Source organism: Thalassophryne amazonica, chromosome 14, assembly GCF_902500255.1.
Source record: "Thalassophryne amazonica chromosome 14, fThaAma1.1, whole genome shotgun sequence".
Classification (NCBI taxonomy): Eukaryota; Metazoa; Chordata; class Actinopteri; order Batrachoidiformes; family Batrachoididae; genus Thalassophryne; species Thalassophryne amazonica.
The window spans coordinates 58,525,600-58,548,133 of NC_047116.1; the positions used below are offsets into that span (position 1 = coordinate 58,525,600).

General features: G+C 40.8%; 1 protein-coding gene and 1 pseudogene across 2 annotated transcripts in view; one reads left to right on the forward strand and one right to left on the reverse strand.

Annotated features, from left to right (window-relative positions):
• The window catches only part of LOC117524799 (neuropilin-2-like), a 414,867-nt gene that overhangs the window by 141,714 nt on the left and 250,619 nt on the right, over positions 1–22,534 (reverse strand). For both annotated transcript variants that reach the window (XM_034186623.1, XM_034186624.1), the window contains exons 9-11: positions 12,115–12,290; positions 10,142–10,315; positions 5,352–5,496 (exon numbers count right to left, since the gene is read on the reverse strand). In XM_034186623.1, the coding sequence (XP_034042514.1) occupies positions 5,352–5,496; positions 10,142–10,315; positions 12,115–12,290 (495 nt within the window). The remainder of the gene's footprint in view (positions 1–5,351; positions 5,497–10,141; positions 10,316–12,114; positions 12,291–22,534) is intronic.
• Positions 11,280–11,398, forward strand: LOC117525439 (annotated as a pseudogene).

Here is a 22,534-nt window from a genome sequence, read left to right on the forward strand (position 1 = left end):
GCATAGCAATGCACAAACACTGCACTGGGGGCTATTGCTTTAACTTTGGCCTGCAAACCATTGAGAGCTGAGCTACTTTTCCCCACCTTTTGCACCAAATTAATCTGAGGAGTTGATCTGCCCTGCTGTTTAACTCTTTTTCTTCGCAATGAAGACTATCAAATGGCTTCGCCAAAATCCGGTCCACAACATTCAAATTCTCTACCATTATGTGCAGCTTGCTACCTAGCTAGCTCGCTAGCTGGGACTGGCACGAGGCTAGTGTGAAGTTTGTCCGCCTGTGAGTGCTTTGTGACGGTGGAGGAGCTCAGCAGCACCCGCTGCTCGGTAGGGGCAGAAACTGCGATAGAAGTCAGAAAGAGTGATAGAAGTCAGTCTCCAAACAAGCAGTTACAAAAAAAAAAAACACCAGAAATAGAAGCTCGATTTGTCGCTAGTCGGTTTTAACAAAGAAAATGCCGCTAAGAGGATTAGGAAAGTCTCCGGTTCAACTCAGAACAGAATGAAAATGCTCCAACGGATGTTTACACCAAAAGATCGCTGATTCGCTCATTTCGCTGTCAATCAAAAAGGGATTCAGCCTCAGACAGATCATCCACTCATCATGCAGAAGCTGAGCGTCCGGGCCAGCTGAGGCCAGCCCACTGCCCCATAGACCCCCAGACACGCTGAGCGTCTGATGGGCGGGACAAAGCCCAGCATTTATCCAATGACTCGTCTCGTTTCGCTGCAGTCTTTGTGTCGCTATTGTTAAATTGACCTTTCATATTGATTATTAATTTTTGACCCTGTTTATTGATATTTTATCCTCATTGTTGAACTTTGATCCAAATTACTAATATTCGATCATGCTCATTGAAATTTCACCCGGATTGCTAATCTTTAGTCACGTTCCTGAATGAAGCATGAGTGCGTGCTCCCTGATTTGACCTTGATGCTGATAACCAGACTACACTCTGATCTTGAACAAAGACAGTGTTTTCTAAATCAGGATTATTCAGAATGATGTGTGCCTGTGATGAAGTGTGATATGTTGCATGGTAACAGGAACCGTTTCTGTGTAGTTGTTGCAAAGTGAAAATGAAGTGTTATTATGTTGAATGCATAGATTACTTCCAGAAGACAAACATCTGGCACGCAGATCCAGACACTCACACCAGCAGACAAGCATGATAACTACAAAATCCGAGAGTTTAGACTTTCCTGTGATGTCAGTTACAGGTTACAGACTTACAGTTGAATGCAAAAGTTTTGGGCACCCCTGATAATTTTCATGATTTTCCTTTCTAAATTATTGGTTGTCTGGATCAGAAATTTCAGTTAAATATAGCAGACAAACACAATGATATTTGAGAAGTGAAATGAATTTTCTAGTATTTACAGAAAGTGTGCAATCATTATTTAAACAAAATTAGGCAGGTGCATACATTTGATATATTTACTGAGAAAATTGTGATGTGTTCAATACTTTTTTTTACTCACAGTATGTTCAGTTAGGTTCAGATTTAATTAGCTTTATCTTCAGTTTGTTACAGACTCAATTAACTATTAAATTCATTTTTGAAAATATGCTATCTTTATATGCAGCTTGTTTTATAGTTAATTAGCTTAATATTTGGTCAGTTTTAAATTCAGTAAGTTTTAGGGTCTCATTGCAAGACAATCAATGCAAACTACAAAACACTGAAAGTTTCTGATTAGTGAACAGCTTTATTACTGAAATGAAGAATGTTGGATTTTTTAACTATGTTCTTCTGAACAGTGTTTGAAACCAAGAACAATCATTTTATTCAGATATACTTTTTTTAATCAATTTTCATACATTCAGTAGAAGATGCAAGTCAGTGGGATCCCAATATAAAGATACAGCCTTATTCCAAAATGGAGTAATTTTATTTTTTCCCCTCAAAATTCTACTCACAGCATCCCATAATGACAACATTAAAATAGTTTTTTGATTTTTTTAAAAACATTTATTAAAAAAAACTAAGACATCACATGTACATAGGTATTCACGCACATTGCTCAATACTTTGTTGATGCAACTTTGGCAGCAATTACAGCCTCAGGTTTTCTTAAATATGATGCCACAAGCTCAGCGCACCTATCTTTGAGCAGTTTTGTCCATTCCTCTTTGCAGCACATCTCAATCTTGGTGCACAGTCATTTTCAGGTTCTGGTTTGGGCTCTGGCTGGGCCACTCAAGTACATTCACAGAGTTGTCCTGAAGCCACTCCTTTGATATCTTGGCTGTGTGCTTCGGGTCATTGTCCTGCTGAAAAATGAACCGTGGCCCCACTCTGAGGTTAAGAGCGCTCTGGAGCAGGTTTTCATCCAGGATTCTGTACATTGCTGCATTCATCTTTCTCTCAATCCTGACTAGTCTCCCATTTTCTGCCACAGAAAAACATCCCCACAGCATGATCCTGCCACCACTATGCTTCTCTGTAGCGATGGTGTCTGGTTTCCTCCAAAGATAATGCCTAGCATTCAGCCAAAGAGTTCAATCTTTGTCTCATTAGACCAGAGAATGTTGTTTCTCATGGTCTGAGAGTACTTCAGGTGCCTTTTGGCAAACTCCAGGTGGGCTGTCATGTGCCTTTTACTAAGGAGTGGCTTCTGTCTGGCCACTCTACCATACAGGCCTGATTGTCGGATTGCTGCAGAGATGGTTGTACATCTGGAAGGTTTTCCTCTCTCCACAGAGGAATGCTGGAACTCTAACAGAGTGACTGTCAGGTTCTTGGTCACTTCCCTGACTAAGACCCTTCTCCCCGATTGCTCAGTTTAGACAGGCAGCCAGCCAGCTCTATGAAGAGTTGTAATGGATCCAAATTTCTTCCATCTATGGATGATGAAGGCCACTGTGCTCATTGGGACCTTCAAAGCAACAGATTTGTGCCTCAAGACAATCCTGTTTTGGAGGTCTACAGACAGTTCCTTTGACTTCATGCTTGGTTGCACTGTCATCTGTGGGACCTTTATATGTAGGCAGGTGTGTGCTTTTCCAAATCATGTGCTTGTTCTTCTTTCGGCTACTCCCGTTAAGGGTCGCCACAGCAGATCAATCATTTCCATCTCACCCTTTCCTCTGTACCTTCCTCTGTCACACCAACCACTTGCATGTCCTCCCTCAGTACATCCATAAACCTCCTCTTTGGCCTCCCTCTTGTCCTGGTGCCTGGTGGCTCCATCATCAGCATCCTTCTCCCCATATACCCTGGGTCCCTCCTCTGCACATGTCCAAACCATCTCAGTCTCACCTCTCTGACTTTGTCTCCAAACTGTCCCACCTGAGCTGTCACTCTGATATGTTCATTCCTAATCCTGTCCATTCTAGTCTCTCCCAAAGATAATAGCAACATCTTCAGCTCGACCACCTCCAGCTCTGAATTTATCCCAGTTGGACTTCAAATAAGCTGTAGAACCACCTCAAGGATGATCAGGGGAAACAGGATACACCTGAGCTTAATTTTGAGCTTCATGGCAAAGGCTGGGAAATGTACATTTTAAATAAATTAGCAAAAATCTAAAAAAAAAAAAAAAATCACATTGACATTATGGGGTATTGTGTGCAGGATTTTGTGGGAAAAAAAAAATGAATTTCACTTGTTTTGGAATAAAGCTGTAACATAAAATGTGAAAAACATGGAGCACTCTGAATACTTTCCGGATGCACTGTAAAGTGGAACATTGGCACAGTGTGACGTCTGGACTTCTTCAAACATGCACATGTGAAGTAGATCTTTTTGTCACCACTATTTAGGTTTAATTTGGATATGAAAAAGTGACATGTCTCAAATCTTTTAAACCTTATAACACTTTTGACATACTGTATTTATTTTTGGACAATATAACACTTTTCTTTGATGGAAAATTGATTTAAACCTGTTTGACCCAAAGTGTATTCTTTGTGGTTCTGTCTCAGTACCACATTCTTCGTGCATATTCTTTTCATGGTGACCTGTTAGAACACTCTAGTGATAGCAGAGGAAGACCCTTCTGTTCCCATCACCACTGATGCCTTGGTGAGTCCTGACACAACTAGGATATAGTGTTCTCAGTGGACACACAGACATGTGCCAGACGTTACAGCCATCATCTGCTTGATGGTCACTGGCAGCAGGTATGTGTCATTCTCTGTTCTTGTCTTTACCTGTCACTTGTCATAAGTAAAGCGAAGCACTAAAATGGGATGGCACATAAAGGAGAGGAGATGGGAAGAGACGAGAGACTGGCCATAATGGTAGCATTTCCAACACACCATTTAGAGCGAATTCTAGGTAGCAAACATTTATTCAAAAAAAGAAAACTCATCATCCATAGCCACCGTGACAATGTGTCCATTGTCTTTACTTCATTAGCCCAGGGAATTTATGCAGTGAGTCATTAATGCACAATTTCGTAGTAAATAGGAGAGATTTTTACGAAGACCTACTTTAGTATTGACATTACGATGCAGCTGTGAGTAATTTTCTTGCCACAGCCAACAAGCTCTCACACTAACTTGCTGTAATAAGTGCTGCTGGTACATACTGAACTCAATAAAGACACAGACACACTAACAGTCTGCATTTATCATCATCAAATCAGTCTTTACGTGCACTCACAAAGCCGACTCCTCACCACTATCCGACACCACAAAATACACAACACTCAGCATATGATCGATGCAGAGGTTTTTTCTTCCCATTTCAACAAGTTATGGTTCAATCACAGATATCTAGATTCAGCAGACTACATGTGCTTAATCCTTCACGACATTTTATTAACATTACAGTGTGTGAATACAATGGCAGGCAGCTACACAGCTGGCCATTATTAGGGAACGTCTCATGACCTAGACGTGCTAATCCCTGTCGAGACATGCTGCAATGCCTCCTATGGAGTAAGATGATTAGTTTCTCTTATTATGAATACAAGGAAGAATGTGCACATTCCTATACAGTACAATTATACGCATGACAGGAATACACATGCACTGGAGGAACAACAAGTACAAAGACTGATACAAGCGCAGATAAGATGTCAAAGAGATTAATAGTGTCATTCTTACTTTGATGTATTTTGTCTGTAACGATGGATGTAGATGATGTTTCATGAATATACAATATTAATGGCTGTGGTATGTTTTTGAAAAATCTTACTCTTCATTACAGTTAGTGAATTGTTTTTTAAGTATTGGAGATTTTTACAGCTCTTACTTTATGTGTGTTTCTCATAACAAAGAGGAGAACTGAAATTGAATCCTGTTTGTGTAGAAACACGAGTGCATGCAAGTTATGTGAAATTGCATGTTTATGTGTGTAAAAGGGTGTGATTTTTGTTTTTTTGTAGTTGTGCGTTCCTACCAGGCAGGTCACAGCCGAGGACCTCCATCCTCATGCCTATCCCAGCAGGGGACCACCTCTCTGGAAAGACTCTGATGTACTGGGCCACCAACTCATCAAACCTTCTCACCTCCGGAGTATCGTAGTGGCTGTTCCCCTCGAAAATCTATCAACACAGAGGCCAAGCCAGGAGTAAAATATAATTAGAATTACAATCAAGCGGTTAGTGTACTTGTTTTCAGAGCAGAAGGTTCCCAGTTCAAGGCCCATTCTCCATGTACCGTGAAAGAGCATCCAGTGTAAAACTTGTGCCAAATCATCATGAAGATTCATACTGCACCAGCTTTGGAGACACAGAGTGAAAAGGGACAAGATGGAAGAACTCTTACACTTATTGAAAGAAAGTGATGGGTCCCTCACACATAACACGAATGAGGCCAAATGGCACACGAAGGAGGAAGCGCATGCCATTTGTGAAAAATCGGAGCCGCCTCTAACACTTTGTACACCTGTTGCCACAACCGTTCACGCACAGCAGCAGTCGAAAGACAGAGAGTGCCCTGTGCCCCATTCAATCCCTCTGTCAGCAGGTGTCGGTCAAATTCCAGGTGCCACACATGAACATTCAATACCACTCGCGGAGCAGTTAAGAAATGTGTGGCCATTCGCACAGCCAGCACTAAAATAGAGAGCGGGGTGGGGGGGCACAGATTTGCATGAAATGCTGATATGTATGTACAGACATGATCACATGGGGACCGGCCAGCCATGTCTGAGTGTACACGGCACAGCAAGGCACCTCTCAGCTGATCACCACCCAGCCACACACTGACAGCTGGAAATGAAGGCTCAGTGCACATGACATATTACATTACAAACACAGAGACCACAGCCAAGACAAGTATATAAATAATTACTACAATAACTACATACACAATTACATAACAAACAACTAAAATAAGTAATCACAGAGAAAAGAAAAGGAGAGTGAGACTTTGTTCTGTAGACTGACGGAACAGATGGGCGTGTCTGCATGAGCCTCTGCTGTTGAGATTTCTGGACCTGGACGTCACAGCTGGAGAACACAAACCATGTTTTAAAGGACATGACCTTACAACTGTCCACTGTGAGGCATGTGTGTGTGCCTGCTGTCCTCATGTGGAAATACATAAACACATATATTGCCACCTCCCCATATAAAATGAATCATGTCCAAAGATAGTTTAAGATTGTGTCTAACTTTTGCTAGTGTTTGGTGCATGTTGTGTTATTTCTGTATTTCTATTATTTTATTTAAATCACAAACTGTCTTACTGCTTCTAAACTTTGGTGTAATAGAAATAAATAACTTTCAAAATGGTGACAGCTATACCTGTTTGTTTTTTTTTTTAAATAGAATAATATCCTACTGACATATGATGTGTTCCCCCAAAAGATCACTATATTTTGCAGATGAAATAATACTGTGTTGTACAAATGCATTACCTGTCTTTGCGACCCAGAATTTATTATCTGGGTAGTGACTAAGCTATCTAGCTATCTTAGCCTAGCCCAGTTGCTACAATTCAGTACTTTGACGCTTCCCATAATTTCCCTGGTGGACCCCTGCACTTCCCTGAATACACCATGATGCTGAGTCCTGGCATCTCACAGCGAATGTAAACAATGGCTAGTAAGGATGTGGATGGCGTTGATCCTGCGAGTTCACAAGCAATTATGATGATGACACCTTCTCTCAAGTTGAGAGGGGTATCTAGAGGAGGTGTAGCACCTGTGACTGACTTCTGCCCTGCAACGATGTTGTCTTGTTGTCCACACTTCACAAGGTTTTTTTACATTGTGCCCTGAACCAGAACTCTGCTGAAACTGACGTCTTGCGTGAGTCATGGACCGTCAGATGGCGCAAGATTCACAACTGTGAAACAGTGAATACTAATCTGCTTAGTTACCATATAGTAGGCTCCAAAACAAAAGATGACAGCAAATCCTTAATTTGGGTACTTTGTGCTTATGCATTAACATCAGGCTACTAACCAGTTAATAATTTCATGAAAGGTTACCCTGAACTTAACTCCTTATTCATAACAATAGAGATATGTGATGGATTATTTCCAAGTTTGCAAAACAACAGCCAACAGTCGGTGGAAAAAGTGTCTTGATTTTCAAACTGCAGCACCTATAGTGCAGGAAATAAATTTATCCGCACACTATTATAACACATGACACACAGGTGCAAGCGCCAGCTTTCTTGTTTGGGAGTGAGGCTACATTAGGAAACCCTTGTGGTCAACCTCCCTTCCCTTTGTGGAAATTAATAGTAATTAAATTTTCCTGCATAAGTAATTTAATGTGATTTGATGGTCAATCCTGAATAAATAAAACAGCCACGTGTGGATACAGAGTAATTACACGGACTGAAAGCCCATTAGCTACAGCAGTCAAGAGAAATATTAGCACGAGCCTGAATACAGCATCATCAGTTTGACAGAGTATTTGAACAATTACTCTGACATGCCTGTTATATTATTAGATTTTCTGTTCATTTCGTATATGAAAATTAAATAACGGAAAAGTTCTTCTGCCTGATTCACTGAGAGCTGCTATTTTGACTGTAGCCCATTACCAGTACTGACCTTCAGAAGTGTCTATTAAAATTCTAATTTATTGTCTTATCTGAGAGAATTGGACCTCAGAGAGGTTTAAGGTACAAACAAGGAATGCTATACACTTGATTTCCAATAATTACCTACCCAAACAGTTTGGCACATACCACAGCAACAAAACAAGCAAGATGTGGGACCTGAACCTTACATATAAATGAATTGATTATGATTCATTGATACCATAATATACACTATGATTCTGTGTGGTATTGAACCAAAACTGAACCACTTTATCCTTTAGTAACACACAATCCTTGCACCATGTTTAAACCATAATGGGTCCAAACTGCCTGAGTTAAATGGTTAAATCATGTTAATGGTCATGTGACCATAGAACACCCACCTTTTCGATCACTGCACAAAACAATGCGCCATTCTCTGTTTCTTTGTTCTGAGATTATTTATTTTAGTTATATGTTATGTAATTATGTATGTAGTTACTGTATTATTACTTGTCCTGGCTGTGTTCTCTGTGTTTTTAATTTAACATCGTGTGCACTGAGCCGTCATTTCCAGCTGTCAGTGAGTGGCTGGCCAGTGATCAGCTAAGAGGTGCCTTGCTGTGTCTAGCCGGAATGTGATCTTGTCTGTACATAATTATCAGCATGTCATGCAAGTGTCCCCCCACCGTACACCACGTGTTGTGGGGGAGAGGGGCGACACACCCACAAGCCACACGTGTTGGGGGGGCACACGTGCTTGATATATGTGTTGTTTGGTAACGGCACACTTGTGTGGCACTTAGACAGTTTTCACAGACAGCTGGAATGTGGTCATCTGCACTCCACTATCTTGCCGGGAGCACGACTAGCCCCGCCTTTTCTAAGTGTGTGGTGTTGGATGTTCGTGTGTGGGACCTGGAATTTGGCCGACACCAGCTGAGAGGGGCTTGAATACAAATCAAATCAAATCAAATCAATTTTATTTATATAGCGCCAAATCACAACAAACAGTTGCCCCAAGGCGCTTTATACTGTAAGGCAAAGCCATACAATAATTACGGAAATACACACTCGCAGGGCACTTGCTGTCTTTTGGCTGCTGGTGTGCATGAATAGTTGTGGCGACAGCTGTATGAGACATTCGAGGCGGCTCCGATTTTTCACAACTGACATGCGATTCGTCCTTCGTGCCCCAGTCGGCTTTAATCGTGTTATGTGTGAAGGGGCCCTTAGGGTTTCCCTGCATGTCAATTCCTGATGCAACGGGGCTACCCAACACATCATACAGACATTCAGTCAAAATGAACCATTTGTCTCAAAATGTGATGATTTGGAGGTGAGACTGTGCAGATTATAGTTTTAACTTTAACCTATTCCTCAAAGGGGACACACAGGACTGAAATTTTGACCTTGGTGCATGACCTTGATTTAACCAGTTTTTCTTAAAACCAAATCACTGTTAACCATCAATCATTCCACCATGTTTGGTCCAAATGGGATCAAATTTTTAATCATGCACAGACAAATGGAGACAGAGGGCAGAAAACAACATCCCTACACCTGCTCTCACAGGGAAAAACATCAACAGCAATAGAGATGTTGGCATTGATATTTTGATTTTCAAATAATTCAGTAAAGTAACTAAGGCTACCCTCCAGCAAAAAACACAAGATTCATTAAAAAAGAACTTTGGATGACTGTAAAAAGCGCTTTTGAAATTTAGCTTGTACAAGCTTTAATATAGATGTAGTGTGATTAATTGAACTGCAGCTTCTGTGTTGTATATGCTTTTGACTTTTACAAAACCTGTGATAATCTTCACAAGATACTTAGCATTTGAAAGGAAATGCAGCATCGGACAGCTGTTATGAGGCAAACCCAGCATTCATTTTTACTATAAAAGTTTTTTAATATGTTCTCAGAAAGGAGCAAAGAGTTTAAGGAGCTCTGTGTCAGTGTGTTGGTCTGCCAACAGTATTGTGGTAATACAGGACAGACCATTTGAATCAAAGAGAGGAGAAAGAGGAGTGAAGTGATTACACTGAATTATTATCAGAGTTCAGCCTATAATAAAATGTCTTCAGAAGCAGAAGACAGAGGGAGCACAAAGGGGATTAAGTTGTAAGACATCTATATATAACCAACAAATGAGAGAGACCTGACAGTGCCAGAGTGTGTGTCACACACAGACAAACAGTGTCTGTACCTTTGCAAATCCGGTCTTGCTGTCGATGATGAATGTCCATTCTTTGCCCGTCAAGCTGTGTGCCAGTTTGTACTTCCTGACGAACGCTCTATTCTCAGCACTGGTGCTGCCTTCAAGTCCTCTTGCACCCTGGGTAATGATGCCACGCACCATCTTGGGCACACCAAGGTCCACCTGAAGCATTAGCAGAAAAACTTTAATCTAAATTAATGTTGACAAAAGCAGTTATGTTTTTGTTATATGCCATTTAACTTTATTATTATTATTATTTTTGCATTGGCTTTGTTTAACAAGTCTGGAAATCAAAAGCTTACAATCACATCTTGACAGATCAAATGCACTGCCCTAACTGTTACCAAGCTACATATATCATCAAGGAAGTCCTAATCTTCCACCTGGTGTAATGGACTCAGCAGCACAACGCAAGTGTTAGTGGTCATTTTCCACTGACACACATCATGAGGAAGCAGACCAGCAAAAACCTGATCTGAAGTAAAGCTATTAAGGACTCAGTAGTCACCTATGGCTTACATTTTGCGATCTCAATGTGAATTCACTCTGTGCATTGCGTCACTAATGCATCACCGTACCACTGTTACTAACATGCTTGCTCATGTGGTGAGTAAGGGTCCAGACCAGTGGTTCCTAATCCTGGTTTTCAGGCATGCACTAACCTACATGTCCCTGCTTCATCAAAAGCTGATTGCTCATTCAGGTGTTTGCTCTTGATTGGCTGAGCACACCTGAATGTGTAGGTTAATGGATCACTGAAGACCAGGTTTTGGAACCACTGGTCTTGCTCTAGATCTTACTCATGTATAGCAGTTTGACGTAACGTAATTTGGTGCTGTTTGAATAAACCGAAACAAAAAATTAACTGCCAAGCTTTAAATTTTGACACAGTAAGAAGGTCATGGGTTTGATTCCCACCTGTGGCCTTTCAGTGTGGAGTTTGCATGTTCTTCCTGTGTTTGTGTGGGTTTCCTCCATCATTTAAAGACATGCAGGTTTGGTGAATTGGAAACTTTATAATTGTCCAGGACTCCCTTGCAAAAGAGGGATCAATCTCAAAGGGACTAACCTGGTTAAATAAAGCTTAAATGAAGTTAAATATTGACCCAAATCCCAATGTGGTAGCGTGGGCAGCCAGTCTGCTCTGTGTGAGCCTGATCTCATTAGATCTCAGAAGCTAAGCAGAGCAGGTCCTGGTTAGTACTTGGATGTGAGATCTCTTTGGAAGACCAGGGGCTGTTATCTCACGAAGGGCATCTGGTGTAAAACTTGTGCCAAATTGCAATGTGGATCTGTGCTGCATCCACTGTGGCAACCCTGAACAAACAGAAGCAGCCAAAAGTCCAACCACCAATGTGGTATCATGGTCAGGTCAGAAACAGCTGGTTGTTCATATTTCCAAATACAAAATCAAAATTCAAAAGACACACTTCAGTGAATATCTTCTTTTTTTACTAACATAATCAAGCCAACACTAAGCCAGTTGAATGCCACGGCGTGACGTGGATAGTGCACAAGTGTGCCTTCTTGTGTCATCACATGATGAGGTGTACTACTTGCATTGTGAGGTAATTATTGGCAATGTGGCATGCTTCTCTAAACACCATCCTATACAGGGATGCCTCAGCGCAGATGACCTCAGCAAATGGTGAGGGTCAAAGGCACACCTACTTGTCACCTGGCTGCACCACATAGCTGGCTAATTTGGTAAAGTGGGGAAAGACCAGTGCTCTAGCGGGGTGGTTGCTAATCAGGGCCCAGGACAGGTCCATAGTGTGATGGATGCAGAGCTATGCAGCAGCAGCAGCACATGATCCCAGACCTGGTTTTTGGCTTTGGGATTTTTCCAATGCCTAACATTTTTGAGCAGTACTATAAAATTGTGAAAAGTGCATAAAAAGTAGTATAACCTACAACCTACAGTAAGGAAGAGCATCTGTCTGCAGGATACAGTTACGTACCTGTAACCACTCTTCTCCAGCTATGGGCTGAGTTGGGTTTGGAAACCAGCCTGACCGACTGGCCACCAACCTGGCTGCACCCATGGAGCCATGGATGTCCCTCATGGAGGACGCAGAGATCTGGGAGTCAGGCAGCAGCCCAGACAACATGCCTTGCAACTCTGAGCAAGGAGCGTCTGGACAGAAGACAAGAGAAAGATGAATTTAAGAAACCTGGGAGGAAATAATTTGAATGTTTGAGATTCTTGATGTGAGAGTTTAATTTGCAGGACCACCAGCATTACCACAAAATGATACATTCCAATGAGGTCATGTTCACTGTGGCTGATTTTACTCGTGTCTCAATATGAGTGCGTGCGTATGTAGTATGTGTAGGGAGGCTGAAAAGGTCTTAGCTTGAGTATGCAGGAATAATGCCAGATCAATTACTGTAGTTATGATTCACTGATCTTTTGATAAATAATTTTGCATAAGGAGGTTGATGGAAGTGTATATTTGTCAAATTGACATCAAGTTATCAGTATCCAGTCAACAACTGCTAAAACATCTTCTAACTCGAAAACTGTTCTTAACATCTTAGCACAACTTCCCACTGTAGCCAAGTGCTTGCTCACAGGGGGTCGTTTTGACCGTTGGGGTTTTACATAATTATTGTATGGCCTTGCCTTACAATATAAAGCGCCTTGGGGCAACTGTTTGTTGTGATTTGGCGCTATATAAAAAAATTGATTGATTGAACATTTAAGTCAGACATAATTTGATGTCACCATTTAATCATCTTGCAAGGAAACTCTTCGAATGCATCCATGTGAAGTGAAATGTTAAACAACAGTTGGTGTTACACTCCACAGCCATTCTGAGCTGCTGCCTGCCACCCATTGAATTATTTTCTATTTCTGCTGTGCCAAAGTTGACACATAACTTCAGCCAAGCTTCCGAAGGGGATTCTTCGTAAGGAACTGAGCCACAGAACTCTCAAATGGAAAGAGTAAATGAAAGCATGATGCAGATCAAAGACATGCTGTTTAGAATGCTGATGACTGCGAATTTGTTATTGCAGTGAAATGGGACAATAAAAAGAAAGTGGAACCCAGAAACCAGATGGGAACCATCTGAGAACAACAAGCAGAGACAAAGTGTGAAAAAGCAAAAGGAGGAAGAGAAAGAAAGAGTCCAGTTGGACGTAAAGAGAGACAAAAGGTCAGAGTGATGGACTAAAGAGAAAGGAAAGGGACAAGAGATGAGGGAAGGGTGGAGATTGACACTGAAGGGTGACACTGATTGATGGTGACATTCTTCAGGTCTTCATGGAGATGAATGATTAATGTCATGTTTGCAACCTCACCTCCTGCTTGCAAACAATGAATCAATAACATGCACCAACTGAGCTCCAACTCATCGGACGGAACAACATTTTATCATTTATTTTCTCTCCGACTTACTTTGCCTCCACGTATCCCAGCAACTACTGTGCCCCAGCATTGTTTTTTTTTAATATACAGTGGGAGTCAAAGGGATTATCATCTCTGGAGATCACAGTAACAGAAATAGCTCAAAATCATGCAGCAGCATGAGAGCTCTTAAAACTCTCACATGCACCGTGCATGTACACACGGTGATACTGACAGGGCAGAGGTCTCTCACACAGTTTGAAGCACACATCCTGTGAAGTTTAGCCCACTCATGGGCACACATGACGCTCCCACTGGGCCTTCACCGAAAACAAGGACTTGCAAAAAGTGTAAATCACGTCAGCGAGGTACTGCCAGGGCTTAATGCACAAATACACAGCAGCTTACACACATATGCATGCATGCATGCACGCATGCACACACACACACTCACACACACACACACCTTGCAAGCAGACATGATTAAAGGTGTTAAAAATACATGATTGATAGGTGTTGCAGGCTTGCAATCAAAGAAGATTAAGCGAGGCGATGGAACGGGATGAAGGAACGAAGACTTGGAAGCGCTAGAGATGGTGAAGATTTAAGGGAAAAGAAGGTTGAGAGAAACAACAGCAGTGAAAATGGAAACCAAAAGCAAGACAGAGGTGCTGGAAGAAAGCAAAATCCATCGTCACTGAGAAGGAATAAGCTGACAAAAAGCAGGGAGAGATATAAAAGTGTGATTTAAGTGAATGACATGCCACTGGTTGACTGCATTATGTGGTATTTTATAGGCCTGTGCGGGGCATTATCGACCCTCTTCCTCCCACCAACACACACACACACACACACTCTTCCAGCAGCATGTTAGGACGAGTGTGTTTGTCAGTCTGTCAGAGAGGAAGAGAGCATAATGCTGCGTGGCTAGTTTTCACTGCTGATTGCAGACATATTTTACCGAAATTGCGCAAGATCAGCTTGTTTTAACGCACCAACATCAGAGCCTTCAATAAATCAGCCGTCAATCAGCCACCTTCAGAGCCTTCAACAAAAGGCTGAATGATCAGCGTATGCTCAGTTCTGTCAATTTAAAAATGAACACAAAATAATGGCAATCCAGCCTCAGTTGTTTCATTTAAAAACAACAACAAAAAACTAACGAGTAAGTGGCGAAATTAAAAATCAAGAATAATAGTGTGCTTGTTTCTGTCACAACTATAAAGTACATACAGTACAATATACAGTGGTCCCTCGCTATAATACGGTTCACCTTTCGCGGCCTCGCAGTTTCGCCGATTTTTTAGTGCAATTTTGCATGCTTTTTTTTTTAACAGCGCATTATGTTCTGCGTCCTTACCAGGCGTGCCTGTCGCGGCACCGGTCGGCATCACCGCGATTGCTCTTACTGCCTCAGCAGGCCACTCACACCGCCCTCTTGTCTACTGTGCGGAGCTGCGCCAAAACTGGCAACAGGTCCAGAGACTACGCTCCCTATTTTGATGCGGATGTTGACCACAGCCACAGAGCTCCGTGGCCACCGAGAGAGGACGTGGTTTCTTTGCGGTCCCGCATCCATACCTCGGGAGGCAGTGAGCGAAGGGAGAGCACGCGCATTGTGTTTTGCGTATGTCTGTTTATAATCTTCTCGCCCAGAAGAAAAAAGAGAGTGTTTACACAGGAGAGAAAAGTGAGAAAATAATGCCTGTTTGAGAAAAGTGTATAAAGTGTGTAGTGAGGGGTTTTACAGCCTTAAAACATCTATAATAATTGCAAAAAATAGCGCTGACTACTTCGCGGATTTCGCTTATCGCGGGTTATTTTTAGAACATAACTCCCGCGATAAACGAGGGACCACTGTAATCAAATTTCTGTGCTGATTATTTCAGAGATTTCTGCATTGCACTCACTCACTCACTCACTCACTCATTCCATTAATCCTACACTTGCCCTGCAAATTCTGCCCATTGCATATAGGCCAAATTGACCCAGAATGCATTGCGTCATCAAAACCCACTGTTTTGTGTCAGACACCTGAAGTTCTGTTCACTTTCACACCATGAATAGTTTCGCTTTGCAGTGAGTATGTTTTTTAAGGATATGATTCCTTCTTTATGTTCTCTAATGCCATATACCAACACAGTGCAGAGTAGCTACCTAAACTCTGTAAGGGAGATAGAGTATCTCGTCAATAGTTTTACATCCTCATTGAAGACAACTTTGGATGCTGTAGCTCCTCTGAAAAAGAGAGCTTTAAATCAGAAGTGTCTGACTCCGTGGTATAATTCACAAACTCGTAGCTTAAAGCAGATAACCCGTAAGTTGGAGAGGAAATGGCGTCTCACTAACTTAGAAGATCTTCACTTAGCCTGGAAAAAGAGTCTGTTGCTCTATAAAAAAGCCCTCCGTAAAGCTAGGACATCTTTCTACTCATCACTAATTGAAGAAAATAAGAACAACCCCAGGTTTCTTTTCAGCACTGTAGCCAGGCTGACAAAGAGTCAGAGCTCTATTGAGCTGAGTATTCCATTAACTTTAACTAGTAATGACTTCATGACTTTCTTTGCTAACAAAATTTAACTATTAGAGAAAAAATTACTCATAACCATCCCAAAGACATATCATTATCTTGGCTGCTTTCAGTGATGCCGGTATTTGGTTAGACTCTTTCTCTCCGATTGTTCTGTCTGAGTTATTTTCATTAGTTACTTCATCCAAACCATCAACATGTTTATTAGACCCCATTCCTACCAGGCTGCTCAAGGAAGCCCTACCATTATTTAATGCTTCGATCTTAAATATGATCAATCTATCTTTGTTAGTTGGCTATGTACCACAGGCTTTTAAGGTGGCAGTAATTAAACCATTACTTAAAAAGCCATCACTTGACCCAGCTATCTTAGCTAATTATAGGCCAATCTCCAACCTTCCTTTTCTCTCAAAAATTCTTGAAAGGGTAGTTGTAAAACAGCTAACTGATCATCTGCAGAGGAATGGTCTATTTGAAGTGTTTCAGTCAGGTTTTAGAATTCATCATAGTACAGAAACAGCATTAGTGAAGGTTACAAATGATCTTCTTATGGCCTCGGACAGTGGACTCATCTCTGTGCTTGTTCTGTTAGACCTCAGTGCTGCTTTTGATACTGTTGACCATAAAATTTTATTACAGAGATTAGAGCATGCCATAGGTATTAAAGGCACTGCGCTGCGGTGGTTTGAACCATATTTGTCTAATAGATTACAATTTGTTCATGTAAATGGGGAATCTTCTTCACAGACTAAAGTTAATTATGGAGTTCCACAAGGTTCTGTGCTAGGACCAATTTTATTCACTTTATACATGCTTCCCTTAGGCAGTATTATTAGACGGTATTGCTTAAATTTTCATTGTTACGCAGATGATACCCAGCTTTATCTATCCATGAAGCCAGAGGACACACACCAATTAGCTAAACTGCAGGATTGTCTTACAGACATAGAGACATGGATGACCTCTAATTTCCTGCTTTTAAACTCAGATAAAACTGAAGTTATTGTACTTGGCCCCACAAATCTTAGAAACATGGTGTCTAACCAGATCCTTACTCTGGATGGCATTACCCTGACCTCTAGTAATACTGTGAGAAATCTTGGAGTCATTTTTGATCAGGATATGTCATTCAAAGCGCATATTAAACAAATATGTAGGACTGCTTTTTTGCATTTATGCAATATCTCTAAAATCAGAAAGGTCTTGTCTCAGAGTGATGCTGAAAAACTAATTCATGCATTTATTTCCTCTAGGCTGGACTATTGTAATTCATTATTATCAGGTTGTCCTAAAAGTTCCCTAAAAAGCCTTCAGTTAATTCAAAATGCTGCAGCTAGAGTACTGACGGGGACTAGAAGGAGAAAGCATATCTCACCCATATTGGCCTCTCTTCATTGGCTTCCTGTTAATTCTAGAATAGAATTTAAAATTCTTCTTCTTACTTATAAGGTTTTGAATAATCAGTTCCCATCTTATCTTAGGGACCTCGTAGTACCATATCACCCCAATAGAGCGCTTCGCTCTCAGACTGCAGGCTTACTTGTAGTTCCTAGGGTTTGTAAGAGTAGAATGGGAGGCAGAGCCTTCAGCTTTCAGGCTCCTCTCCTGTGGAACCAGCTCCCAATTCAGATCAGGGAGACAGACACCCTCTCTACTTTTAAGATTAGGCTTAAAACTTTCCTTTTTGCTAAAGCTTATAGTTAGGGCTGGATCAGGTGACCCTGAACCATCCCTTAGTTATGCTGCTATAGACGTAGACTGCTGGGGGGTTCCCATGATGCACTGTTTCTTTCTCTTTTTGCTCTGTATGTACCACTCTGCATTTAATCATTAGTGATCGATCTCTGCTCCCCTCCACAGCATGTCTTTTTCCTGGTTCTCTCCCTCAGCCCCAACCAGTCCCAGCAGAAGACTGCCCCTCCCTGAGCCTGGTTCTGCTGGAGGTTTCTTCCTGTTAAAAGGGAGTTTTTCCTTCCCACTGTAGCCAAGTGCTTGCTCACAGGGGGTCGTTTTGACCGTTGGGGTTTTACATAATTATTGTATGGCCTTGCCTTACAATATAAAGCGCCTTGGGGCAACTGTTTGTTGTGATTTGGCGCTATATAAAAAAATTGATTGATTGATTGATTATGTCTACACGTGTCTATGAGAAAGACATGCATGTTTATCTGATTTTGGAAGAGTATGGCTATGAAGGCTTGAAGAGGAAGTGGCGGCAGCTTAGCAAGCTTCATGGTACAGCTGTGTTTGTAGTGCTGATGCTTTCTTGCTTTTAGACTGTGGTTGGACAAATGAAAGAATCAAGAAACACAAATGTGATGATTGCTATCAGATGATTAATGACTGTCACATCAACCTCAGACAATAGAACAATATTCTACATGGTTCCTGGGTGCCATTTCAGGAGGAGCAAAATCAGCGAGATGTGGTTATGTTGCAAGGTATGTACTGTATTTAGAATTTATTACTTACTTAGTCAGGTCTGTTTATATTTACTGGATGTATTTTAATACTTGCCTCCTGAATACTACCTGGGTTACAATGGAACCATGCTGGGGTCCTCAACACTGAAACACATTAGTGGTGAATCACGCTCAGAGAAAAGCGCCAGATAGCCAAAATGTCATGTCGCCTAAGTAACTGTTCATTTGACATAAAGTCATTCCAGCTGAAGGATCCTCCAAAGGAACAGAGCACTAAAGATATCCAGTCCTTGCATTAGGTTGTTGGTTAGCATCCACATTTTCCAAGCATAAGCATACAGGAAGTACCAGGACACTAAAGACTTGGATTTTGGTTCTCCTGCAAACACACCAGCATCACCAAACACCTCTGTCCAGCAGGTTTGTGCAATATTCCGAATTTGAAATTTAAATTCAATTCATTTGAGGAATTGAAATTTGAATTGAATTGGATCCACCCCACAGGATTTTGAATTTCAATTGAGATTACACGAAGTGGAATTAAATGCATTGCAATTCAGAGAAATCTCTTATAGCCAAGTAAAGGGTGGTGGCCAAGTGGTTAATGCACTTGGTTTCAGTTTAGAAGGTTCCCGGTTCGAATCCCACCCCTGTCACATTTCTTCATGTAACATGGAGTTGTGTCAGGAACGGCATCCGGCATAAAAAATGTGCCAATTCAACATACAGATCCACCTTGGATTTGCTGTGGTGACCCCGAGTGCAAACAAGGGGCAGCCGAAGGGACTTACATACTCTTATAGCCAAGTAACAGGAAGAATTTATCACATATAACAAACGTTTTGCCTTAAATAATAAAAATACTTTCCAAACACAAAAATTAAACACAAATTCCATCCATTTTGAATCATGTGTAATATTCTTTTTGTTTGAAAATGAACAAGTGACACAAAATTTTGGTAAATGCATCATTTATCATCAGTTATTAATGTTCTTAATTTATAGGGTAACATTGTTGCATCTATTCATCATAAGGTCCTCAAAGGTTTTATCATTGAGATGACATCTTTCTGGTCAGAATATTTTTCCTGGAACACTAAAGTTCCTCTCAACAGGTGCAGAGGATGCAGGTATGGCCAGATATTTGCAGGCAAATGGAGCTAAGTTTGGGAAACTGAGCTGGATTTCTTTCCAAAACACCAAAGGATCAGCATCATCTGTCAGGCAGGGTTTACTCAGGTAGACAGGGAGTTCGACAAGGCTGTGTTAACAAGCACAGTAGCTGATTGGCTTTCCATGTAGGAAACGAGTCTGGGGCGTTTCCTTGTCTGGGGTACTGATGTCAGAGGTGGCATTGACTTTTGGGGAGGTGAATTCGATTTTTGCAGAGATTTTTAATTACGATGTGTTCTTCACCAATACACCAGTCCAGTCTGAATCAGGGATCAAGCGTAGCAGCCAACTGGAAGCACTCCATATCCTCAAACTTTTGAAGTTCATTTATCAAGTGAAGTTTGTAAAGCGGACACAAACTTTTTGTTCCCAGTCATCCTCACATCTTTAATTGTATGTCATAAACCTCTGATACAAGGGATCACAAAGCTTGATGTCACTAAATTCTCTGCCTGACAGCAGTCTGTAGTTTCCTCAAAATGTTCTAACACCTCACAAAGCTACTGGAGGATTTGAATTCATATGCAGACAGCTGATAGGACAGGTGAGCTAATCAACACCGCTGGGAACTGAAGGTCTGACCTCATATTCATTTATAAATTCATTTAAAAGTGCAAACCTACAGTGTACATTTTATATTTACTATACTTTAACTACATTTGGCTGCAACACAATTCAGTAACACTGTTCTAAATTCATTAATTACATTACAATCCCTAGCACTGTATGTGAAGACTGCTGGATTCTCTGCCTTAGTCTTCTCAGTTGCTTAAATATACCTGATGTCACCTGATGGTGATTTGAATGTGGCAGACATTTGAGTAATAAACACAATATATTAAATTAAATTTTATGTATATAGCACGTTTAACGGTCACAAAGAAGCTTTAAAGAATCAATAAAAGGTCAAATTCCAACACAATGCTAAATTCAGACTCAAGTCACGAGTATTTTATGTTTAAGAGAAGGTTCAGACTTAAGAAAGTGAGAAGCTCATGTGGATTTAAGCAGTGTGGTGATTATCTGGAGAGAGAGAACATCCTAATGCATAAGGAAATAAGTTACAGTACATGTTTCAAGAGGCGAGTAAATTTTAATACATTAGTTTTTATAATCCCAACACTGATACCAATGCCATGGCCATGGATACAAAATAAAACTCAGTACCTGCAGATAGCCTGTGGTTTCCTGGTGTCCTTGTGGAAATTAGCTCATGAAAATTATTTAGTACAGATGGTCTTTTAGGTCTATTATCCTTTTCCATGTTGCCTTTATCACAAGCTTTGGAGCTTATTTCTCAAAATTAGCTCTGACCATCAAATTTGTCAACAGAGAGGCTTTTTACACATGTCCTCAAATGGTTTGCAACCATTTTGAATACTTTGATAAAGTAAAGCATTCTCAGAAATTAAGTATATTTTCACCATTTTCCATAATTTGAAAGTTATAATACAGCAAATTAAATGATCTGTTTATAAATGATGCTTTTATTCTTAATTGTCGATGAGAAACATTTGCTGTAATTAAAATATAATACGTACATGAAGTTCATAGTAGTAATATTTGCATGAAATATGTTAAAACAGTCATATATGGAATATACTGTAAAGCATAATTCTGCAATACACCAAAATTATGAATTGGAATTTCATGGAATTTCAATTCCACTTCTTTTAATTTGAATTTGAGCTGCAATTCTACTTCCTGTCTGTAAACTCAATTCAAATTAATGTAACTGAATTGGAATTTGGCAGACATTCTCAATTCTAGTCAGAATTTTGCACAAGCCTGCTGTCCAGTGACCTCAAGACCCTATAAGCTCTTCCCCAGTGTCCCTCCATCTCAAATTCTGAGCTCCCAGAAACTGCTTCAGAGAAGATAAAAAGGTGACACTGGAGCCAAAAACATGTGAAATATGGCACACAGCATCCATATCTCATTTTGCCTTCTCTCTCGCTCTCTCTCTCTCTCTCTCTCTCTCTCTCTCTCTCTCTCTCTCTCTCTCTTACTCTCAAACTCGCAAGCAGTGTCCCATTATTTTGGTGTGATTGTGATTTGTGCGGGTGCTGAAATAGCCCTCCTAGATAAGAGCATATCTGTCCCTCCCAATAGCCCCTACAATGGCTGCAGAGAGAGGCCCTAACCTAATAATGATACAGTGGAGCAGAGGCACACATACACAAATGGATCGAAAGTCTTTTCTCCAACACGCAGGCACACAAATGCAGACGGTCTAATGAAGTTTTATCTATTTATAGGATTGAGCTGATTATGCTGGTTGAAATCATGTTTGTTTGCCAGGACTGCAGATGAAAGCTTAGAGCCTGTTACTCCCTGATGTTATCACCCACACATTGCACTCTAGTATTATTCTATTAGGACTGTGTGTGTGTGTGTGTGTGTGTGTGTGTGTGTGTGTGTGTGTGAGGAGAGAGAGAGAGAGAGAGAGAGAAGGGAGGATATGCATATGAAAGGGTAAGAGTGCAAGGGTGCAAGAGAAATAGGTGTGCCGAAAGGGATGAGACAAAGCTGAGGTAATAATATCAAGAGAAGTTGTAGATGCACAGATTGTTAAATATTTTTTACTGGAGTACATAAATAGACAAAGAAAACACAACAGGCAGTCACGTGTTTTGATTGTATTCTGGGAAATAATAATGTGTTACAACCCCAAATCAGAAAAAAAAAGTCGGGACATTATGGAAACTGCTACAAAAACAAGCAAATAAACAAAAACAAACAAACAAACAAACAAAAAACAGGACTGATTCTTACATTTATTTTAACTTCTACTTCATTGCAGAGTATGAACCCAAGATATTTCATGTTTTGTGCGGTCAACTTCATTTCATTTGTTAACATTCATCCATTCCTGCATTTAAGTCGAGATGCTAAAGTATTTA